The 25,637-nt window shown below is 45.9% G+C and overlaps 1 protein-coding gene across 4 annotated transcripts in view; it reads right to left on the bottom strand.

The window, feature by feature from the left end:
- Positions 1 to 322: 322 nt before the first annotated feature.
- Positions 323 to 25,637, bottom strand: part of ACOT13 (acyl-CoA thioesterase 13) — a 48,848-nt gene continuing 23,533 nt past the window's right edge. For all 4 annotated transcript variants that reach the window (XM_029590776.1, XM_029590774.1, XM_029590775.1 and 1 more), the window contains 2 exons: positions 21,630 to 21,814; positions 323 to 694 (listed from right to left, as the gene is read on the bottom strand). In XM_029590776.1, coding sequence (XP_029446636.1) covers positions 538 to 694; positions 21,630 to 21,814 — 342 coding nt within the window. In that variant the 3' untranslated portion in view covers positions 323 to 537. The remainder of the gene's footprint in view (positions 695 to 21,629; positions 21,815 to 25,637) is intronic.

Genomic DNA, 25,637 nt, shown 5'->3' with positions numbered 1-25,637 from the left:
AAATTGTGTTGAGCATTTCACATGAATGTAGTAGTATATACATTTTAATAAATAAATAACTCAGTGATCTGGATTATTAGATGGAATATCCAAGAAAGAAACAGAATGGACTGACAAGAAAAAAAATGCTCAAATTCATAATGAAAAAAAATATATTTAAAGTCTACATCCAATATCTGGGTGTCGAGGAAAAACATTTTCATAATTTTTGGGTTATGTTTCTAGAAGGCGCTGCTGTTTTGATCCCTTATATCAAAAGCACCTTGGTTCTAACAGTATAATTGGTAGAGAAAAACAAGCAGAAAAATAAGAAATGGGCAGGTTATCCATTGAGGTCACAAATATTTTATATTTCAGAACAATTCTGATATAAAAATGCCAAAATACAGAATCATTTCTAATTTTTAAAACTCTTGGGGCATGCTTCAGATTTTTCATTAGTTTATAGGAAGTCATCCTCCAGCTGTAGCACCAAATACAATTTAAACATCTTAGTTGCATCAGTCTGACAGGAAAGCTTTAAAAAATAAAAAATTGTTAATTTCCCAGGTGCTTGGTATGTCTGCCTTGTGCTATAATTTTCCCTGTGTCTTTGTTTATCAAATCAACAGTTGCAAATCCAAGACTTCGTCCTTGCTTCAAAATCTGGGCAGTGATCAATATAGACTCCCCGAGTTTAGCAGCATTCATGTACCTTAAAAACATAAGACAGTTGAAACGTATAAATATTTGTACACTTCAAATTACCACAAAGCTATCATTCTTCAACAGCAATACATTATACAGTGTTTATGAACAAGCAATATCATCTCAAAAAGCCAACAAAGTTGAAAAGTTTCCCAAGGATTTAGTAGAAAAATATTGCACTCTATATTCTTAGATGGGAAAAAAATCACTACAATTTAAAAATGTTCTCTGATTCAGGACTTTTTGCATTCAAACAGAAGTCCTGTTTTTCCATCGATAAGCTGGCTTATTTAGCCACGCTGACTGGGAGACATCATCCGGGCGTCACGGGGCAGAGCTGTCTCTCTAAGCTCGAAAAAAAGTTATCCTTTGCGGCTGCACGGCTCCTTCCCGTGCGAATCAAGCATTTCTCCTCAGTTTCATTTTTTCCATGCTCTGCACGGACATGTGGCATGTTTCTCAAAAAAAAAAAAAAAGAGAGAAGAAAACAAAAACACTTCTCAGTGCTATCATGCCATTTTCAAGTATTGTCAATGTGGGAAAATCATTTTGGTGACGGGCACAATTATTGTTATCTGTGCCTCAGTCCTGAGACATGACCAAGCGGCCTGTTGACATTGCAGGAGAATGTCTCCCAGGGCCCAATGCCAGCAAGCAGCAAAGATTCAGAGGCTGAGGGGAAAAAATCTTCCGGGGAGGGAAGATCCACTCAGTCCTCTCCAGGCCCAAAGATTGACCACCCAGACTGGGTAAGGTGAGCCTCATCGGTGGGATCCAAGGGGAAGCAAAGACAGGCCGCAAAAACTTCTAAAGCATTATCGTTGATGCACATTGCGTCGAATGAGTCGACAAAAGACATCTCACCCATCTATACAGCTAAAATCTTTAATGGCGTCTACACATATGGCCTCGACGCACACTTAAGTGTCAGGAGAGAGTGGATACAATGCACATCAAAGTGTCGGATAAAGCGTCTAGCCACGACGCAAATCAGAGCTTAGTCTATAATGGCATTGAATAAGATGCATGTTGATGACTAATAGCATGGCTGCAATGAATGTTAGGCGTATGTTGGCCACTATAGTTCAGTGGTTCTCAACCGGTGTGTCGCCAAGCACCAGCAGGTGTGTCGCGGCTCCCGGTGTTCCACTGCCCCGCTTGTGCTTCCCTTCTCCCCAGGGGCGGGGCTGAAGAATGGAGAAACACTGCATGCCACCGCTGGAGCCCAGCCCGGCAGGGCAGAAGAAAGAAGAGATGCTGCGTGCCGCTACCGGCAGCTGAAGAGCGGAGAGACCTGCGCCCCGATGCCAGCGGGGTCGAAAAATGAAGAGACCTGCGCGCCGCCAGCAGCGGCTGAAGAGCGGAGAGACCTGCGCGCTGACACCAGCGGGGCCAAAGAATGAAGAGATGCTGCTCGCCGAGGCCAGCGGGGCCGAAGAGCGGAGAGACCTGCGCGCCGCCGGCAGCAGGGCCAAAGAATGAAGAGATCTGCGCACCGCCGGCAGCGGCTGAAGAACGGAGAGACCTGTGCGCCGATGCCAGCGGGGCCGAAGAACGTAGAGACGCTGTGCGCCGCTGCCGGCGGCTGAAGACTGAGAGACCCTGCACACCGTGGGAGGTGGCTGGAGAGACGTTGCGCACCGCGGGAGGTCAGGCCAGAGGTGGCTGAGAAGTGGAGGCCAGGCTTATTGGGCCAAACAATGAGAAGAGCCTCCATGTGAGCTTGTGTGCCTGTTGTAGAATGGGTGCATGAGTGAGAGCTTGTGTGCCTGTTGTAGAATGGGTGCATGAGTGAGAGCTTGTGTGCCTGTTGTAGAATGGGTGCATGAGTGAGAGCTTGTGTGCGTCTGTTGTAGAATGGGTGCATGAGTGAGAGCGTGTGTGCGTGTGTGGTAGAATGGGTGCCTGGGTTCGTGAGTGAGAGCTTGTGTGCATGTGTGGTGGAATGGGTGCCTGTGTGCGTGTGTGGTGGAATGGGTGCGTGAGTGAGAGCTTGTGTGCGTGTGTGGTGGAATGGGTGCCTGGGTGCGTGAATGGGAGCTTTGTGTGCGTGTGTGGTAGAATGGGTGCCTGGGTGCGTGAGTGGGAGCTTTGTGTGCGTGTGTGGTAGAATGGGTGCCTGGGTGGTGAGTGGCAGCTTTGTGTGTGTGTGTAGTAGAATGGGTGCCTGGGTGCATGAATGAGAGCTTGTGTGTGTGTGTGATACAATGGGTGCATGAGTGGCAGTGTGTGCGGTTGTAAGTGACAGAGCATGTGTGTGATTGAGAGACTAGTCAGGGAGGTGACTGTTGTGTGTGTGAGACAAAGACTGGTCAGGGAGGTGACTGGTATGTGTGTGAGAGAGAGACTGGTCAGGGAGCTGACTGGTGTGTGTGTGTGTGTGTGTGTGAGGAAGAGATACTAGTTAGAGAAGTTACTAGTCTGTGTGAGACTGGTTGTGGGCCTTAAGGAAGAGGACTGTGAGGACATAGCTTCAGCAGCCACTGCTGCTTCTAGTGAGTGCTATTGATCTTCAAGGGAAAGGAGTAGGAGAGTTGCTGGAGAGGGTAAGTAAAGGCAGCTTTTTAAGTTTATTTTTCTTGATTGACTGCCATTTTAATTATTGGGTATTATGTGATGTCTGCTGTTTTGAAATATTTTGATATTTAGACAATTTTTATTAATTTTTATGAGTTTTTAATTGTTGGATGTTATTCTGTTCATCAGCTGTTTTGTAACATTTATTAGAAAAGTTTTACAATTATTTCTGAGTGGGGATCTATAGCAGCTTGGCTTGCTCTGTTTTCCCAATAGGAGGTGTATTAGTGTTTAGGGCCTGGTTAAATATTTGTAGTGGTAAATTACTGTCTTTTCATAAGGAGGGGTATTATGCCTGCCAGTATAAAGAGTTTGCTTTGCTTTTACTGAGATGTCATCAGATCCAGAATATCTTTTTTGTATGGTGAGCTGTACGGATAATGCCCTAGTTCTGCTCTGCACCCATTTTTGGGGGTCGATGTGGATCCTGAGGATGCAGAATGTATATTTACATTTTGTCCCGTGACGGTCACATGTTCAGTGTGTCACGCACTTGAGAACCATCTGTCAGCTGTGTCCCAGCCGAAAAAAGGTTGAGAACCACTGCTATAGTTAGTAGCAGGCGGTTTGGTTACTAAGCCTATCTTGATTAGCTATGACATTGTGAAGGCATTTGATCACTTATCTTGGGTTTTTTTTTTTTTTTTTTACAGTATTAGCCAAATATGGCTTTCCAGTCAAGTTTTTTAAATATGTTGCACATTTTATACAAAGCTCTGATGGCTGTAGTTATGGCCAATGGAGTGTTGTCAGATTATTTTTCTCTGGAATGGGGTACTTGGCAAGGGTTTCCCCTCTCCCCCTTTTTATTTATTTTGTGCATGGAACCTTTAGCTCATTGTTTGTTGCAAGCTCCTTTTATTAAAGGTATATATGTGGCAAGCGGGAGGTGAAACTAGCTTTGTTTGCTGATGACCTTTTAGTGGCATTGGAAGACCCCCCTAAATTCATTACCAAGGTTGGTGCTTTTATTGCACGAGTTTGCTGAATTTTCTGGTATGAAAATCAACATGAATAAATCCTTGGTGTTAGATCTGTCTGGTGAATTGCGTCATGCCTGGCAAGGGGAATTTCCTTTGGGTTGGCCAGAGGATGAGATTATCTTTCTGGGGCTGCGGATCCCTAGGGATCTCTCTAGGATTTATCAGATAAATATTAATTACAAGGCATTTGTTAGATAGTTGGTGGTTTCTTCCACCATCTTGGTATGGCAGGGTTCAATTGGTTAAAATGATCATTCTGCCAAAATGCCTGTACTGCAAACGCTGCCGATATGGCTCCTAAAAAAGGATGTCATGCTGTAGAATACTCTCATCTCACAATTTATTTGGAATAAGAAGCAGCCGTGAATGAAACTGGCAAATTTACAGCTTGGATTTCGGTATGACAGCCTCAAATTGCTGAACTTATGAGTTTATAATGTGGCTTGCCTTCTTCGGGTGGTCCGAAATAGTGTTCCCCTTCCTGAGCCTATCATGGATATTTTGTTAGCTAGGGGGTTAGTGAAACCTTTAGGGGTGTCTTATCTTTTACATGGAGGGACTCGGGTACTACTCCAAGGGCTAAGGTTAAATCTGTTTTCATCTGTCCTCCAAGTATGGAAATGGGTGAGGGTTAAATATGGGCTCTCTCCTACAATATCAATCTTTTTGCCACTTTGGGGGAATGGCAATTTTTTGCCAGGAATGGACCATATTATTTTCCATAAATGGGAGGCAGCTGGTCTTACCAAGATAGGTCAACTGTTAATGGAATCTCGACAGGGGGTGTTAACCTTTCAAACTTTAAAAGACAAATATGGCTTGGAGAATAGAGACTTTTATGGCTATTTGCAAATGTGCCATTATGTGAATATCTGTTGCATGGCAATCAGGAGATTTTCAAGGCAGGGAAATTTGAAGGGACAGTTATTAAATTAACATCTCAATCTTGGTTAATTTCCAAATTATACATGGGTTTAATGGATTATTGGGCGACTGATCCCCTTTCATCTGTTACTGTGAGGTGGGCCAGGGATTTAGGATTAGCTTTGGAAGAAGATGATATCAGCTTTTCACTGGCTGGGTTGGGACAACTTGTAGAAAGTGCCAATCTTTGTGAAACACAATTTAAGGTGGTTCACAGGCTCTTTTTTCCCCCTCCCAGGCATTTCAGAGTCATTCCTGTTTGAAATGTGAAGCGGCAGAGGGCACATTTTTTTCATTGCTTTTGTCTTGTGCTAGTAATACAAGTTTTTGGGTTATTGTGTTTCAACAGTTCTCACAGGACAAGCAGGATGGTAGTCCTCACATATGGGTGACATCATCAGGATGGAGCCCAATCACGGAAAACTTCTGTCAAAGTTTCCAGAACTTTGACTGGCCCCTACTGGGCATGCCCAGCATAGCACTAACCCTGCAGCCAGCAGGGGTCCCCCTTTGGTCTTTTTTTTCCACGCAGCAGTAGCCTTGCGGTTTAGGAGCTCTGAAGAGATTCCTGACAGGAATTTTCCTCACGGACTTATTTAAAATTATTTTACCCCACAGGGGTCCCTCCTCTAACTTTTCTCAGGCCGCAGTACTCCTGTAAGTTTTTCACCATTTTTCATCGATTACCGTCTAGTTTGGCACTCGCGGCCTACTGGCTGTCGACCGTACCGCGGCTCGATTTTTTCTATGGCCATGGTGTCGGGTTTTCGTCTGTGCCCAGACTGTACTCGCACCATGTCTATCACAGACCCTCATAGAGTCTGTGTAATGTGTTTAGGCCGTGAGCATGATGTCCTGACTTGCACCAAATGTGCCCTTATGACACCAAAAGGTCGCAAAGCCAGAATGGAGAAGATGGGACTCCTTTTCCGTGCTCACACCCCGACGCCGTCCATCGCATCGACGTCATCGGAACCGGCACCGTCGAAGTCGCACCACCATCGACAACAGTCAGGTGACCGCCCGCCATCGATGTCTTCACGGCCATCGACTCCCGTTTCTCCCCCTCAAGATCGAGGGGATCAAAGGGAGAAACACCGCCATCGGCATCGTAAGTCTCGGATCGTCGAGGGAGCGAAATCATCGACCTAGCCACCGTCTGAGCCACCATCGAAGAAGCCCCGTCCAGGAGTGGCACCGACCACTCCTGCAACCGGGACATCAAGGCCACCCTCACCCGATCGGGGTTTGGGAGTCGCGATTCCGCCTGTAAAGGTGGTCCCTCTGACTGTGCCTCAGCCTCCCTCTTCCGTCACGGAGCCGGAGCTGATTGCCCCAGGTCTCCGGGAAGAACTGGACCGGCTGGTCCAGGAGGCCATCGACAAGGCGATGCAACGACTCCAGGTTCCTCCGGCACCGACACCGACACCGGCACCGAGAGTGGAACTGGTCACTGACCCGATTCCAGCAGCGCTGGCACCGCTGCTATCCTGGATGGAGGCACTCATGACTGCCCTTCCGGTGATTCCCGGGTCTCCGATGGCTCCGGTACGCTCCCCGATGACAGCTTCATTGGGAGGAGAAACACCATTTCTCATTCCTCCTTCGGGGGTATTGCCTCAGCCATCTATGCCATGTCTTCCCTCACCACCGATTCATTCATCGGGAACGATACGCACATCAGCGCCTTCGATGCCAGCACCGATGCCCCCCAGGGCGTCCACGGTGCCCTCTGTGATTCCTTTGATTTTTTCGGAGCCTCAGCCGGGCCCTTCGGGTATCCAATCCCCTTCTCGTCCTACAGGTCAGCCTGCTGATCCTTATGACACCTGAGGTGATGATACTTCCACGGACACTGATGATTTACCTTCACCTCCTTCTCCTACTGAAAGTAGAAAGCGTTCTCCAGAGGACCTCTCTTTCATTAATTTTGTGAAGGAAATGTCAGAATTGGTCCCTTTTCAGCTTCAGAAGGAGCAAGATGATAGGCACCAGATGATGGAGCTTCTCCAATTCCTGGATGCCCCTAAAGTGATCACTTCTATTCCCATTCATCAAGTTCTTCTTGACCTCCTCAAAAAGAACTGGGAAAACCCTGGATCCATTGCCCCAGTACACAGAAAGGCTGACACTACTTATCTGGTAGAGTCAGCCCCTGGCTTTCAAAAATCTCAGCTTGACCACCACTCAGTTGTGGTAGAATCAGCTCAAAAGAAAGCAAAAAGGATGAAACCACACTCCTCTACCCCTCCGGTCAAGGAACACAAGTTCCTAGACAATATTGGTCGACGAGTGCTCCAAGGGGCCATGCTCATCTCCAGAATTGCTTCTTACCAGCTTATATGACCCAATACAATAGGGTCATTTTCAAGAAAATACAGGATTTCTCTGAAACCCTGCCTGACCAATTCCAAGAACATCTTCAAACCCTTTTCAACAAGAGGTTTGAGGCAGGAAAGCATGAGATAAGAACAGCTTACAATATCTTCCATACCTCCACTAGAGTGTCTGCAACTGCCATTTCGGCAAGATGCTGCGCCTGGCTCAAGTCTTCTGACCTTCGCCCAGAGGTACAAGACAGGCTCTCTAACCTGCCCTGTATAGGAGATAATCTATTCGGTGAACAGATTCAGCAAATAGTGGCTGAGTTAAAGGACCATCATGAGACCCTCAAACAGCTCTCATCGATGCCTTCTGACTTCCCTTCTAGACAGCCCTTCAAGAAGGACTCTAAGAAGTCATTCTTCCGCCCAAGGAAGTACTATCCCCCATCAACAAGGTCCCGAGCTACGAGGCCTTATCAAAAATCTCAGCCTCGCCAGCCCCGGAAGCAAAAGCCACAAGCACCTCCCCAGCCCGGGGCCTGCTTCAGGTTTTTGACTTTCACTTGGAGAGCAGCAGCCTGATCCCTCTGCCAGGCATACCAGTGGGAGGTCGATTATGCCACTTTCATGGAATGTGGCAATCAATCACAACCGACCAATGGGTGCTAGCAATCATTGCCCAGGGTTACCACCTGAACTTTCTTGCTCTTCCACCGGACTCCCCACCTCTACAAGCGTGGAGAGTAACCGACCACTCTGTCCTTCTGGAACAGGAGGTTTCCCTTCTTCTCCAGTTAAGGGCAATAGAACCCGTCCCTCTTTCGCAACAAGGCCTAGGGTTCTATTCCCGGTACTTTTTGATCCCCAAAGGTTCGGGGGGCTTCGTCCAATCCTGGACCTACATGCCCTCAACAAGTACCTCCAGCGGGAAAAGATCAAGATGGTAACCTTGGGCTCGCTTCTACCTCTTCTACAAAGAGGAGACTGGCTCTGCTCTCTGGACCTCCAGGACACATACACCCACATTGCGATAGCCCCAGCTCATCGCAAGTACCTCCTGTTTTTAGTAGGCCCAAGGCACTATCAATACCGGGTGCTTCCATTCGGCCTAGCTTCGGCACCACGAGTCTTTACCAAATGTCTCGTAGTTGTCGCAGCCTTTCTCAGGAAAGAACGTGTTCACGTCTACCCTTATTTAGATGACTGGTTAATCAGGGCCCCAACCCAGCAAGCTGCTCAATCGTCCCTGGATTTGACCCTACACACTCTAATTTCTCTAGGATTTCTCGTCAATTACGAGAAATCCTATTTAGTCCCATCTCAAACCTTGTCCTTCATTGGGGCAGACTTGGACACCTTACAGGCAAAAGCCTTTCTACCTCAGCAACGAGTGCAAACCCTTGTGTCTCTCGCTCATCAGTTGCAATCTCAGTATACAGCAACAGCTCGGCAATTCCTTGTCCTTCTCAGACACATGGCGTCCTCAGTCCATCTCACACCAATGGCCCGCCTGGCCATGAGAATCATACATTGGACTCTGAGGTCACAATGGATTCAAGCAACTCAGCCTCTGTCAACCATTGTCCACATCACCGACGCACTCAGTCTGTCCCTCGCCTGGTGGAAAGATCAGAACAATCTCCTCCAGGGACTGCCTTTTCACCTACCAGATCCTCAACTCATTCTCACCACTGATGCTTCCAACCTTGGCTGGGGAGCTCATGTGAACAATCTACAGACACAAGGATCTTGGTCTCCAGAGGAAGCCAAACACCAGATAAATTCCCTGGAGCTTCGAGCAATCAGATATGCTCTCAGAGCTTTTCAGGATTGCCTATCAAATCACGTCATCCTGATTCAAACGGACAACCAGGTGGCCATGTGGTACATCAACAAGCAGGGAGGCACAGGCTCCTTCCTTCTGTGTCAGGAAGCTGCGCAGATTTGGGCGGAAGCGCTCTCCCGCTCAATGTACCTCAGAGCCACCTACTTGCCGGGAGTGCACAATGTCTTGGCAGACAAACTGAGTCGTGTCTTCCAACCACACGAGTGGTCTCTCAACCCCTCGGTAGCAACCTCTCTCTTCCAGCAATGGGGTTATCCCCAAATAGACCTCTTTGCGTCCCCTCAGAACCACAAAGTGGACAATTACTGCTCCCTCATTCGAAGCGAGCGCTCTCAGCCCAGAGATGCATTTTCCCTCTCGTGGACAGCTGGTCTGCATTATGCATTCCCTCCACTTCCTCTTCTCTCGAAGACTCTCGTGAAGCTCCGTCAGGACAAGGGAACCATACTCCAAGATCTCTCCATCCGCAGGCACATTCCCTTGGGAACGCACCCGCTTCTGATCACTCAGAACGACGGATGTCTACGCCATCCCAATCTTCAGGCCTTGTCCCTGACGGCATGGATGTTGAAAGGTTAATCCTTCAACCACTTAACCTTTCAGATTCAGTTTCTCGTGTCCTGATTGCTTCACGGAAGCCTTCCACAAGAAAGTCTTATTCCTATAAATGGAAAAGGTATACCTCAAGGGAGAGGCCTTATCAAATGGTAAAGGTATACCTTTAAAGGGCAGAGCCGGCTCCAGGCGCACTCTCTCACCCGGCGTGCCTGCCCTGCGCTTCCTCCTCGTCCCGGGTCTGCCCTCCCTGCGTGGTCTACGTCGGCCCATCGGGGCCAAGGGAGGTGGACTCGCGACGGACCACCACCCACGTGGTCACTGGGGAAGGCCCGTCTCTTTAAAAAATCAACGCAAAAAATAAAAAAAAAAGAAACAGGCAGAAGGGAGCCGCTAAGGGTAAGCCCGCCCTCTAAACCCCAACGTCACGATCGGCGATACCGAGCCTTTTAAAGGGCAGAGCCGGCTCCAGGTGTCGGGCGCCGAAGGAGCGCGACAAAGGGGCCAGCCCCTTTGTGCGCCCCTTCGTGCGCACCAGAACCTAGAAGTGGCAGCCACTATCCACCCTCCACTTTGAAGAAAAAAAAAAAAAAATCCTACACACTCCTAATACAGGTCCTCCCTAGCATTCTTCCAGCCATCTTCAGCACTCATCCAGCAACCATCAACATTCACCCAGGATCCTCAGCATTCATCTAGACACCTCAGCATTCTTCCAGGATCCTCAGCACTCATCCAGGATCCTCAGCACTCATCCAGGATCCTCAGCACTCATCCAGCATTCATCCAGCCACCCTCAGCATTCATCCAGCATTCATCCAGCCACCCTCAGCATTCATCCAGGATCCTCAGCACTCATCCAGCTTTCATCCAGCCACTCTCATCATTCATCCAGCTACCCTCAGCATTCATCTAGACACTTCAGCATTCATTCAGCATTCATCCAGCCACCTTCAGCATTCATCCAGCCATCCCACGCTATCAATCAGCCAACTCTTCTCTTTTTCCAGCTGAACCAGCTTCCAACTCTTCTCTTTTCCCAACTCTTCTCTTTTTCCAGCTGAACTCTTCTCTTTTTCCAGCTGAACCAGCTTCCAAGTTCAAGGTCCTTGTTATGTAACTTTTTGCTTCTCTGCTTTCGTCTCTAACCATAAAAGTTGTTCCTTATGTTATGTTGTACTGATCTACCCCTGTTCGATGTAAACCGACCTGATATGGTATTCAACCTTGAAGGTCGGTATAGAAAAATGTTAAATAAATAAATAACTCAGCATGCATCTAACCTCACCATTCATTCAGCTAAGGATCAGTACCACAACACTACAGTAATCATTTCTCCCTCAAAGAATACTTCCACAAGTCTTCACCTCCTTTACGTCTCAGAATATCATCTACGGGCAAATCCCATCAAAGTGTTCTCTTTAGTCCCATCATGATGCTTACATACCCGATACACACATTGCACCACAACTTCTGCTACAAGACTAAGCCTTTGCTACGATATCAACCCATAACTCGCAGAAATCTAACTCCGGTGATGATCTCCCCCTTGACGCAATTACTGGGGCTGGCCCTCTTCACTTTAACACTTTTCAATGCCCAGTCAATTACCAAAAAAACTCACATCCTTCACGACTATCTGCTCGAAACTAAACCAGACATCTGTGACATCACGGAGACCTGGCTAAAGCCATCAGATACAGTCTTAATAAATCAACTTCCTACACAGATATATGATATCTTCTCCTTACCCAGGAAAAAGAAAAAAGGGGGAGGTCTCCTCATAGCCGCCAAAAAATCTCTCAACCTCACTCTTCAATCTATCAATATAATTCCCAAACTGGAGATAGGGTTTTTCAAATCTAAGTCGCTCCAAATCCTCCTCACTTACGCTCCCCCCGGACTTTTAGAACAAGACGCCTCCCCCATGGTAGAAATCATAGCCAAATACGTAAAACTAGATTCTCCAGCCATAATCCTTGGAGATTTTAATCTTCACATCGATGCCAATCCTCGATCTTCTAATTGCGAAGCCTTCCTATCAGCCCTTTCAGACATGGGCTTCAAACACATCAACCAACCCACACATAAAGCAGGTCATACCCTTGACCTCATCTTCACAAATTCCAACCTCATTCCACTTTCACCACCTCTATGCCTCCCGGTTCTTTGGTCAGACCATTTCATGATCACCTCCACCATCAAGTCATTGACAGGATCTTCTGTTCCCCCTCAGGTGACCACTTTGTACTACAGGAAACCATGTCCTTCAGAAGACCTCGGCAACTTTCTAATCAAAGAACTTCCTAACCTGGATCTATCCAACCCCAATTCTGCTATTACCTCTTGGCAAACTATTACTGAAATGATAGCCAATGACCTATGCCCACTGTCTAAAAAAACTATTGATCCATCCCGAAAAAATAATCAGCCATGGTTTTCTAAGGAGCTCCGTACCCTGAAGCAAAACCTGAGACGGAAAGAAAAAGAATGGAGGAAGAACCCCAACCCCCACTCTCTAAACATGTACAAAGCAGCGCTCCACCACTACAGAACAACAACACTGCGAACAAAAAGAGATTTCTATGCCCACCGTATCCACGATATGATATTAGACGCGAAGGCTCTTTTCTCATACGTATCGGAACTCACCAAAACTGCTCCTTCTACTATTCCAGACGACACAGCCCAATCGAAAGCCAATGATCTGGCCTTATTCTTTCAAAACAAAATCTCAAACACCCTAGCTAAATTAGCTACCAGCCCAAACTCACTGTCTCTGGATACCCTCTACCGACCAAACACAGACATAAGATTGGAATCCTTTGACCCTACCCACACTATTGAAGTAGAAAATCTGATAAAAAGATTGAAACCTTCGACCCACCCTCTGGACCAAATTCCATCTAAATTTCTGATTCTCATACCAGAATACATCTCCAAATATCTAGCTGATATTATCAACTGCTCCCTCTCACAAGGAATATTCCCAGAAGCTCTCAAATCGGCCACCCTTAAACCCATACTCAAAAAACCAAACTTGGATTCGGATGACCTCAACAATTACCGCCCCATTTCAAATCTCCCGTTTGTAGCCAAAATCATGGAGAAAATTGTAAATAAGCAGCTCTCAGATTACTTGGAAGACCATAATATTCTACACCCGTCACAATACGGTTTCCGAAAAGAACACAATACCGAAACCCTCCTTATCTCACTCCTCGAACAAATTTACATCGGTTTTGACAAAGGACAATCATTCCTCCTTGCCCTTCTTGACATCTCTGCAGCTTTCGATACTGTAAATCACAATACCCTACTAAACTGGCTATCAGATATAGGTATTGCAGGATCAGCTCTTAGATGGTTTGACTCCTTCCTTAGCAGCAGAGGCTATAAGGTTAAAATCCATAACAAGGAATCCTCACACACTAACGCCCCATTCGGAGTTCCCCAGGGCTCCTCCTTATCGCCCACCTTGTTTAACATCTACATACTCCCTCTCTGCCATGTACTCTCAAATCTAAAGCTTAATTTCTATATATATGCAGATGATGTACAAATTTTAATCCCCATATCCAAGTCACTGGACTCAACACTCAAATTATGGAATTCTCATTTACAATCAATCAACCATCATCTTTCTAGCATTAACCTGGTGCTCAACACTTCCAAGACTGAACTATTGCTAATCACCCCAGAAGGCAGTCCCTTTCATAACCAACTGCATTCTAATGTTCAAATATCCCACGCCCGAGATCTTGGAGTCATAATAGATAGTCACTTGAATTTAAAGCAATGTATAAAACATACCACACAGGAGTGCTTCTACAAGCTTCAAGTTCTCAAAAAACTCAAACCACTCCTATTCCATTACGATTTCAGATCTGTCCTCCAAGCCATTCTTTTCTCCAAGATAGACTACTGCAATTCCATCTTGCAAGGTCTACCGGCTTCTACTATAAAACCTCTCCAGTTGCTCCAAAATGCAGCCGCGAGAATTTTAACAAATACTAATCGGAGAGCGCACATCTCCCCCATTCTAAAAGATCTTCATTGGCTCCCAGTAAACTTCAGGATCCTTCATAAATCACTGACAATTATCCACAAATATATTCACCATCAGACCCCATTAGATCTTTCACACCCTCTCAAACTGCACTCGACAACAAGACCCTTAAGAGATGCCTACAAGGGATCCTTACATGTTCCCCCAATCAAAATTGCACACCTTGCAAATATCAGAGACAGGACTTTCTCTATCACAGGACCCTCCATCTGGAATTCTATGCCCCCGGACCTCAGGCAGGAAACCTGTCTACTAACTTTCAAAAAGAAACTAAAGACATGGCTATTCTGCCGAGCCTTCCCCATTACTAGCCCAACAGCCTGATTTAGAACTTTCATATTGCTTATGTAAATAAACAAACACTAATCATGCTCACACGTCATCATGAGGTTGGCTCCTTGCCTCCCTCCCATATTCCATTGTATATAGTAATTTATCTTCGTTCTCCCACTCTTTTTTTTCCTTCTCCCAGTTAAGGCATCCTTGTTATAATGTAACTTTATGCTCCTTTAAATTGTCACTTGTTGATTGGTTGGTTATAGTTTCTGCTTAGTTCAATGTAAACAGAGTTGATTTGATTTGTATCAAGAAAGTCGGTATATAAAAGCCTTAAATAAATAAATAAATAAATAAATAAATGGTGTTCTTCACAGTCCCTTGATCCCTTTTCCTGTCCAATCCCAAGGTTTTTGGACTATCTCTGGCATTTATCGGAATCAGGTCTAAAGACCTCTTCCATCAGAATGCATGTCATTGCGGTAGCCGCCTTCCATAAAGGTGTCGGGGATGTCCCTATATCGGTACAACCCCTCGTAACACGTTTTCTTAAGGGCTTGCTCCATATCAAGCCACCTTTACATCCGCCGGCCCCTTCTTGGGACCTTAATCTGGTTCTCGGGCGGCTCATGAAACCACCATTCGAACCTCTTCACTCCTGTGACCTAAAATATCTCACATGGAAAGTGATTTTCCTTTTGGCTATCACTTCAGCTCGCAGGGTTAGTGAGTTACAGGGCCTAGTTACCTATCCTCCTACACTAAACTCCTGCAGGACCGGGCGGTACTCCGCACTCACCCTAAATTTTTGCCTAAGGTAGTTTCGGAGTTTCACATTAATCAGTCCATCATACTACCTATCTTCTTTCCCAGGCCCCACTCCAACCCAGGGGAACAGGCTCTGCATACCCTCGACTGTAAACGGGCTCTAGCGTTCTACCTAGACAGTACAGTTGCCCACAGGAAGAGCACTCAGTTATTCGTCTCTTTCCATCTCAACAAATTAGGGCAACCTGTGGGTAAGCAGACTCTCTCCTCCTGGTTGGCGGACTGCATATCTTTTTGCTATCAGCAAGCAGGCATTCCTTTCCAAGACCGTGTTAAAGCACACTCTATGAGGGCCATGGCGACTTCAGTAGCACACCTACGATCGGTGCCGCTTCCTGACATTTGCAGGGCTGCCACCTGGAGTTCTCTCCATACCTTTACAGCCCATTATTGCTTAGACAAAGCCGGAAGACAAGATTCCATCTTCGGCCAATCTGTCCTCCGTAACCTATTTCCAACATGACGTACCAACACCCTTCCGTCTGCCCGGTGGGGTTCAGGATGCCCTCTACCAAATTCCACCCCAGTTGTTGTGCCTGTTGCACGCTGTTGGGTACATTTGGTGCATGTTCGGACATCCTCAGCTCGGTACTCACCCATATGTGAGGACTACCATCCTGCTTGTCCTGTGAGAAAGCAAATGTTGCTTACCTGTAACAGGTGTTCTCACAGGACAGCAGGATGTTAGTCCTCACGAAACCCGCCCGCCGCCCCGCAGGGTTGGGTTCGTAACATTTTATTTTATTTTTCGGCACTGCCTGTAGCTATCAAATAAGACTGAAGGGGGACCCCTGCTGGCTGCAGGGTTAGTGCCATGCTGGGCATGCCCAGTAGGTGCCAGTCAAAGTTCTGGAAACTTTGACAGAAGTTTTCTGTGATTGGGCTCCATCCTGATGATGTCACCCATATGTGAGGACTAACATCCTGCTGTCCTGTGAGAACACCTGTTACAGGTAAGCAACATTTGCTATCTCTACATGGGCTGGGAGGGCCGTACCTTTAGATGCATCCCTGGGACTCTTGGATGTCTGTGATGATTATGTGATAACTGATAAATATCTTATTTTACATCCGTAAAGCGCGTTTAATTACAAAATGTATACTGTTACAATGGATACATCAGGATGCCCCCCACCTTGGAGCAATGGCATATACAGATGCATGGATTATTAATTATGGAGAAAATGTCTTTTACTAAGAAACGTTGTAGGAGACAAAGTCTTTCTTTTTTACAAGAACCTCGACAGGATAGGCCAAAGCTACAACTAACAGCCTCCAGTGCCTAGAGCTATTGCACCAAGGGAAAACATCCTGAAAACAGCTTTCTAAAACAAAAACAAACAAAAAAACCCCTACAATTAATTATGGGCCTTCCGGCCCGATTCCCACCTTCCACCATAAAGTCCAAACCTTCCTGCAGGCCAGGACCCTCACCCTAACCCAGGGGTCGGGAACCTTTTTGGCTGAGAGAGCCATGAACGCCACATATTTTAAAATGTAATTCCGTGAGAGCCATACTAACTACAACCCCCCTCCCTCCTGACTCCCCCAAGACCCACCAAATTAATTTACTACAACCCCCTACTCTCCTGACGCCCCCAAGACCTGCCAAATTAATTTACTGCACCCCCCCATCCTCCTACCCCCCCCCCCCCCCAAGACCTGCCAAAAGTCCCTGGTGATCCAGGGCTCGCAGACAAATCTTTAATCAAAAAGTAAAAATATAACAAAAACCCCCACCCTCCTGACGCCCCCCAAGACCTCCAAAATTAATTTACTACAACCCCCCACCCTCCTGACGCCCCCCAAGACCTCCAAAATTAATTTACTACAACCCCCACCCTCCTGACCCCCCTAAGACCTGCCAAAAGTCCCTGGTGGTCCAGCGGGGGTCCGGGAGCAATCTCCTGGACTTGGGCTGTCGGCTGCCAGTAGTCAAAATGGCGCCGACGGCCCTTTGCCCGCACTATGTCACTGGGGCTACCGCCACCATTGGTCGACCCCAGTGACATAGTGAGGGCAAAGGGCCATCGGCGCCATTTTGACTACTGGCAGCCGACAGCCCAAGTCCAGGACATCGCTCCCGGACCGCCTGCTGGACCACCAGGGGCTTTTGGCAGGTCTTGGGGGGGGGGGGGTGTCAGGAGGGTGGGGGTTGTTGTAAATTAATTTTGGAGATCTTGAAGGGCATCAGGAGGGTGGGGGATTTTGTTGGGATTTTTACTTTTTTATTAAAGATTTGTCTGCGAGCCAGATGCAGCCATCAAAAGAGCCATATCTGGCTCCCGAGCCATAGGTTCCTGACCCCTGCCCTAACCCCTCCAAATGTAAAATTAAAGTGGATATCTGCAACAGGCAGGGTCGGGCCCTCCCATCTCACTAAATAAACAAAAAACATATTATCTCTTCCCCCCCCCCCCCCCCTCCATTCCCAGTACCTGAAGTGGGTCCCCCTTTTTATACCACGGATCAAAGTACACTGTGATCCCGAGTGTGTCCAGTGTTACTTTAGCAATAGCACTGGACACGTATGCTACCAGCATAAATGTTCAGGCCAGCACTGAATATTAACACTGATAGTGTATGCTTCCAGGGCTATTACTAGAGTAATGCTGGAAGTGCCCGGGGGTTACAATGTACTGCAATCCCTGGTATAAAAGGAAAGCCCCCATGCAGGTACTGGGTGGATGGGAGGGCAGTAATAGGTAGGGGGGGGGAGGGAGGAGGGCTGGGGTGTGAGCAAAGAGGCAAGACATTTTTGTGTATTTAGTAGGGGTGTAAGGGGAGGGCTGGTTCTGGCCAGAGCCAATACCTACTTTATTTTTACATTCGGGGGGGGGGGGGATTCCTGGCCAGCAGTGAGTTTGCACTTTTGTAGGGAAGAGGAGTTCGAAATTTGGCTGGTAGACCCATGATTAAAACAAACAAACAAAAACAAAAAACAACAACAATCAAAGGGTGCTAGCTAGTTATCTGGCCATACAAGACCAGCTAACTTAGCCAGAAATAACTGAAATTCAGCTACATTAGACAGATAAGAACACGTCTTTTTTTTTTTATCTGGCTAAATTATAGCTGGACAAGTGGCTGAAATATTGCAACACTTGCCCTTTACAATGATCACTGGTGAGTTATCCGTCTAAATGGCTTTGAATATTGGCCTCAAGATGCCTAAACCATACTCGCTAAAGGACAGAAGGAATGGGATGGGGACATAATAGAAAATTTTCAAATATTTGACAGTAAAGAATGGGAAAGTGAAACCTTCCAGGGGAAGAGATGTTATAGTTGGCAGCCCATGGGACAGCTCTGTAAGCCACTGCATTCTCCCCAGACATTACTGGCCTTGTTCCACAGCACGGATGCCACCAATGCGATAGTTATGGTTCCTTGTAAACCGGGGTGATATGTATACTATACAGGAACCCCGGTATATAAATTCTTTAAATATAAATTCTTTAAATAAATAAATAAATGCAGGAATATGGTCGAGCATGGCACAGCGCACTAGGACGCCACCATCTTCCTGCTTCTTCTTAAAGGGCCAGTGGTGAGAAAAGCCCCATGGCGCCCTTTGATGAAAGCGCACTGGCTCTTCCTATAAAAGGCTGCCCAAAAATGATCCCATGATCCCTCAGCAAGGGGGCTCCTGCCTAATGCAGAGCATGTTGCTCCTGCATTTAGCTGTTCCCATGTTCCTGTGCTTCGCTTCCTCTGTTCCCGTGTGCCTGCCTTGTCCAACCTTGCCTTGCCCAGCCTGTCTCCTCCAACCTCGACTCAGTCTTGTCCAGTGTCTCTTCAGGTGTCTTCATCCACCCCTGGCCTGATCTCCTGGACATGATCTCTTGCATTGGACCTGACCCTGCTTATCTGCTGCCTGCCCCGACCCTTGGCCTGTCTCGGGTATCTCCAGTCTACTGTCTGTCCTGACCCCAGTGTGCCCTCAGACTCTTGCTCTCTCTATCATCTAAGTTCTACCAGCCAGCAGAATTCAAGGTTTCAACCTGCAGGGGAGGTGGCTGGTACAGATAGAACTTTAGACTGTCCCTCTTCAGGGAGCATTGCCAACTGTTGGCATAGGCCTCATAGGTTTGCCTGTGAGGCTTTGTCAACTGTGTTGCTCATCACAAAAGGAAATTCAAAGATAGGGGGTCATGATGTTAAGTTGCAGGAAGGAAGGGGGCAAAACAAATGTGAGAAAACAAGTTTTTACGGAGAGGGTAGTAAATACCTGGAACAGCCTACGAGTACAAGTAGTGGCAACCAAAACTGTTAGAGAATATAAAATTGCTTGGGAAAGGGACAGATCATCATAGTAAAGGGCTAGTGGGGGAAGGGAAGAATGGGTGGAGCTATGAAAGATTATAGATATACTTGATATTAGGGATGTGCATTCGTTTTTCGGTTCTCCCGAACCAGGACGAATTAGATAATTTCGTTGAAATTGTCTAATTCATGAAAAACGAATGCACATCCCCAATTTTTCTGAAATTTCGGAAAAATTTGTATTTCGGGTTAGTGCATGCTAACCCGAAAATCAGCATCCCCCGAAAAAAAAAAAAAAAGCCCGAACCGAAGTGCAGTATCGCTGCACATCTCTACTTGATATGGTTGTGGATTTCAAGGTTGAGATTTCAAGGTTTCAAGGTTAAGTGGAGGATATGAGGTTTCAAGGTTAAGTGGAGGATATGAGGTTTAAGGTTGAGGTTTAAGCAATGAACCTGTGAAATGGTAACATAGTAGCATAGTAAATGACAGCAGAAAAATGCACAAATTGCCCACCCAGTCTACCCAGCAAGGTTTTTCAGGGTTGTAAGTGCTGCTTCGTGCATGCTACAGTGCTTTAGTATCTTCCTGGGAATCTTTTGTGTTTGTCCCATGACTTTTTGAATTCTGGTACCTGTATTTTTCAAACACCACCTGTTCAGAGTGGTTTATTTTGACCCCTGATAAAGAGAGCATAGTGCTGTCAAAATATTGGCTGTGTTGGGCATATGAAACAAAGGGATAATGAAGGATCAGGCCGATTAAAAAAAAAACAAAAAACCCACGGGAGAGCCGGTGCTCCGTGTTGAGTGCCCGCTCTCCCGACACGCGCCCAGGCACTTCTCCTGGGCACGCAATTCTGTATTTAAATTAAGGCACGTGCTAATAAGGAGGCGCTAGGGACAATAGCGTGTCCCTAGCGCCTCCTTGTTAGCGGAAGCTGTCAGTGGGTCCAGCAACCGACACTTAATTTTACTGGCGTCTGTTTTCGAACCCACTGACAGCCATGGGTTCGGAGGCAGATTTTTTTTTTTTTTAAGAAGTTTTTTTTTTTTTTTTTGGGGGCCTCCAACTTAATATCGCTATGATATTAATTCGGAGGGTGTACAGAAAAGCAGTTTTTTCTGTTTTTCTGTACACTTATCCGGTGCCATCTATGGTTAATGCCTGCCTTTGGGCAGGTGTTAACTTCTGAGAGTAAAATGTGCGGCTTGGCCGCACATTTTACTTTCAGTATTCCAGGGAAATAACTAACTAATAGGCTCATCAACATGCATTTGCATGTGATGAGCAATATTAGCTTCGGGGTGGCTGGCCGCGCGTTTTCCACGTACTATTACCCCTTACAGTGTAAGGGGTAATAATAACGCGTCTAAAACGCATGGCCAAACGGGGGCTAAACGGTGCGCTCGGCCTGGATATTAGGCACTGGCAATCAGCTAAGTACAATTTGTTAGTTTCTTCATTTAGGAAATTATTTTTTTTAAGTTTAAAAAAAAAAAAATTCTTTAAAGTTCAGTACATGATGTAACAACTGTACTGGTGTCTGACAACTGTTTGAGGCCCTTTGTGGGTCAGATTATACTATTGCAGCACACACTATTTTCTGGTACCGTTCCTTGGGAATATAAAGATTTATTTGTCCATTGGTATTATTGGCCTGAAACCTTTTTATTTTGTGTACATGAGGTGTGAGCTTACTTGTATTTTGCCAAAAAATATTTTCTAACATTGGTCCTGGTAGAAAACCAAGAATAGTCTCAAGATGGGCAGGCTGGATGGATCAGTCATTTACCTTGTTATATTACTGCTAATTGCTAGCACATGGGTTAACAATACTAACATAGAGCTAAATTTTGATTAGAGGCTGTGCTAAAGTTTGCTCCTGAAACTACCAGCTTATTAATGACTAATGAGGTCCTTGCCATGCTATTTACATGTTTAATACATGTGGGTGTAGTAAATCTTTCTATGCTCATAACTGTGCTAAAGAGAGCACTATTTCCCCCCACAGTTGGGAGATAGTACATGGCATGTTTCTTACAGCGTGCAGTAAAAGTGCTTACTATGTCTGCTAAAATAGGCTGTTAACAATGCCTTCTACATACAACAAACATCTCCCTGCAAGCCGCTGGCCTGCTTGATTACTGCACTTAGCAGATGGATGAACACAGAGGGATTTTTGCCTCACATCTTACATTTTCAACGAGTTAAATTGTACTTCCTTGCCCCTTCCCAAACAGCTCACAGCGTCTTAACAATGTCTCACGGCTTGCTCAGTGGACAACACTCACGTTATATTCATATCCACGCTGACTCCTGCGCTTCCTCTCTCCGTGTACAGCAATGCAGCCGTTGACACAACATCGACAAGAGAGGCTGTCATACCTCCGTGCAATGTGCCGTTTACATTTGTGTGCTCCTCTTCGACTTTCATTTCACATACAATCTTCCCAGGGCTTGCAGAGATAATATTCACCTAGTAAAACATGAGGGCAAAATAAAGCCTTCCCCCATCTTTACATATTCTACAATACATCACCGGAAACAAAGACTGTAGATACAGAAACATCATATTCAGTACTGGGCCCATGCTGACCTGCACAAATATTCAGAACATGGATCTTTTCATTGGCCCTTGTGAGGGAATCTACAAGAAATGCTCTCAGACCACCTTAAGGGCCTTGGCACAGATGTCTCTCCTAGTCCTCCTGAAGATCCAGACCCATAGGGAATCCTGGGTGAAGGGAGAAGCCTTTCACCAGAGGATTAGAACTCTGAGCCTAGAAGGCTTAAATGGGCCCTGCGGAACAGGCAGAGACCTATCCTACGCTAAGATCGGCAACTTTTAAGAACTGTGTGTTACCTGAAGTTAAGATGAGCTGTATTTTTGCTTTGATTTGCTTTGCTCTGTAAATAAACTGCAATTAAAGGAAACTACCAGAGTCTGCTTTCTTATTCCTCCTGGCTGTTTCCCAAGCTGCTATCGCCCAAGTTACCATAGACCTGAATTAATTTGTTGTTCTGTTATGCAGCATTACTAACAGGAGAGTGTATAACAACTTGAAAGTATTACCCTCTGAGCCAGTTATGCAGGAGTAGCTCTTCTATATAACAATTGAATTAGGAAATGTAAAATATTTTATTAAAGTAATATTAACATGAGGAAGATGACTTTGGTTTGTTAGAACCACAATATAAAATGTTCCTAGTTGCTAATTGGGTTTCTCAAAGTCTCACCACAGATAGCTCAGACCACTAGCATTTCATCCTCCTGGAAGCAGGGAAAGGCAGAACTTCATCTCATTCAAAAAAGCTTCCTCATATATAGACGTCTCTGCTCTTCTGCTTCATTTCTGAGGCATTCCCGAGATGAAAAACATCCTTTTACTATGCTACTGAAACACTATTCTTGTGTACAAAACTCCAATCTAGAGTTTCCACTTTATGTGCTATACCCTGAGAGGAGAGGATCACCTTGCTGGTGGCTGAAAGGAATCAGTAACTAGAAAAAGTTTTGCTTGGGACATTTTTTTATTTTTTTAATTGGGGAGAAGTAAACTATTGGGGTGTATTATTTAGTGTGTTTGTGCTTTTCATAGTCAGTAAGACAGCTAATAAGCAGAAGTTAGTGTGTTTGTGTTGTGCTGCGATGGGACGGAGCGCAACTGGGAGCTCTCCAGCGCGGGATGAGGAGAGTGTGTGCCCTTGTGGTGAAACCAGTCCAAGTCTGGGAGGCTAGCACAGGCAAGGAAAGTCCTTAAAGACTTGGAGCAGGCGTGAAGACTTGGAAGAGACGAAGAAAGTCCTTGAAGACTTGGAGTAGACGTGAAGACTTGGAACAGACATAAGGACTTGGACATAGACACAGAGGGGGCAAGCAAGGCCCTCTGGCGCCTTACACAGTCCAATGGCTGGTTGCAGACCATGTGGGGAGCGGGACAGGCTCGGGAGGTCTCATAGCACAGGAGTGAAGCAACCCCTTGGATCCTTCGGAGTCAGGACTGGATTCAGGAGCAGATAAAACGTGGAACTAGGAACTTGGATTAAAAGCAAGGAATCTCTGGAGGCATGGGTAGTTCAGGACCTGGAGCAACCTGGACCGGGACGAGACATCAGAACATCAAGACTGAAATGGAATATCAGGACTGGAACGGAGCATACAAGAAGATCCATGGATGAAGATTAAAGATGCCAGGCAGAAGATGGAGACGAGGAGTCCTTGGGAGGACTAAGCCCCTTGCTGAAGCAAGACAGAACGAGCGAGGAGCCCTTTTGTAGGGCTTGAAGAACAACACCCAGGGAGGAGTCTCCAGGGGGGCCACACCTGGCTGGCCCTATAAGTAGGGAAGAGAGCTGCAGGCCTGCCCCTTAGGAGAAGCAGGAAGAGGAAGTCTGCAGGACCCTGGACAGCGGCCCTGCAGACGCTGAAGCAGAGAGGAGCCGGAGCTGGGCCGCTCAGGCCCTGACATGGGAGGCGGAGCAAGGCGGCATCCCTGCCGCTGCAGAGCAGGTCTCCAGGCCTGTCGAGGGGCAGCATGGGCAGTGGCCCGAGCAACGAAGAGGACGCCGAAGTCCGCGGCTCCTGCCACAGTGAAGAGGGCAAGACAGGCGGTCCGGGGGCGGCTCCTGCCGCATGTGTGAAAACCCAGTGTGGCATGATGGCGGCCCGGCCGCGGATAGCAGGATTGTAACAGTTTGTATATTAAAAAAAGAAAGGTAGCCAGAAGCTAGAAATATGCTAGGAGCAGTGTATACCTAAGTAAAAAGGTTAAAAAGTTCAGTTACTCACCTTGGAAAGGGGTTATGGTTGTGTTATTGATTTGATCAGGTACCATAATTTGTTAATCAGAACAGCAGTGAATCACTCAGGACAACTAACTGTAGTGTAAATCTCTAAAGGGATTGTTTTACACTAATTTACCTTAGAAGCACAATCTATATTTCAAGGGAAAAGCTCAGTAACCCATAATCCAGTGGGAGCACTGAGAGGAGACAATCACCTTGCTGGTGGCTGAAAGGAATCAGTAAGTTTTGCTTGGGAAATTTTTATTTTTTTTTTATTGGGGAGAAGTAAGCTATTGGGGTATATTATTTGGTGTGCTTGTGTTTTTAATAGTCAGTAAGGTAGCTAATAAACAGAAGATAGTGTGTGAACTTGATTTTATTTTATGCCATTTGTGCACATATGGGAAAGAAGGTCCTATGACTGGTGGCAACAGCCACACAGTAAGCTTGGATGATTAATATCTTATTCCCTTCATATTGGAGATCTCTTTTCTGGTGCTATGACTATACAATTTCTGCTTTATGAACAAAGTTTAAGATTTCAGGCGACCCTTTGTCAAAGTCTGCTTCGGTATGTTACCCACTGGCCTAACTGATGTGCTCTTTTGTTCTGAAGTCTGCTAGATTATTCATCAAGCTCTAGTGCATGTGGCAGCCGCGATTCTAACAGATCAAGGAAGTCAATATCTGCAATTGATTTTAGAAGATCTATAAAATGCAGGTTACTTCTACACGATTTAATTTCCAGGTCTTCAATTTTTGCTTCATATTTATCATTTGCAGCTTTTAATGTTATTTCTAAGAACATAAGAACATAAGAAATTGCCATGCTGGGACAGACCAAGGGTCCATCAAGCCCAGCATACTGTTTCCAACAGAGGCCAAAAACCAGGCCACAAGAACCTGGCAATTACCCAAACACTAAGAAGAACCCATGCTACTGAAGTATTTGCCTACAGTCATCTATCCCAATGTGTTTCAACCTCTGGCCTTGTCTCTTAATATCTTTATCGAACTTGGTGTAAATTTTCTCTGAATGTTTCTTCCAATTCAATGACTACCGCTGACATGCCTTCAACCCACCCTTGATTCTGAAGGTGAAGGAGACGGAGGATCACTCAGATCTTTTGCTCCACCATTCTCCTTTTATCTCTGTCTTAACAAACTACTTTTATAGCCATTTTCTTCTTTAAAAACATATCAATCCAGCTATGATTTGCAAAGCAGAGGTTTTAAATCAGGTTAGGAGTACTTTAAAGTCAGTAAATTAAAAAAAAAAAATGCTATGATAAACCTTTTAACAGCTTAGGGCCCTAAGTGATCGAGAAACACCTCCTCACCCTCTCATTACACCTTGTCACCTCTGACTTGCATGTATCAACAAACCATATTCCACATCTTTCAGAAGAAAAAATGTTTTATTGAGGGACAAAGCATATAAATATTTAAAAAATCCCCTGAAATCCAATAATTGGATAAGTCTTCACTCCCCTAAGTCAATACTTGGTGGAAGC

This window comes from Rhinatrema bivittatum, chromosome 2 (genome assembly GCF_901001135.1).
Source record: "Rhinatrema bivittatum chromosome 2, aRhiBiv1.1, whole genome shotgun sequence".
Lineage (NCBI taxonomy): Eukaryota > Metazoa > Chordata > Amphibia > Gymnophiona > Rhinatrematidae > Rhinatrema > Rhinatrema bivittatum.
Note: the sequence above shows the minus strand (reverse complement) of the source record. Positions and strands in the feature narration are given on the sequence as shown.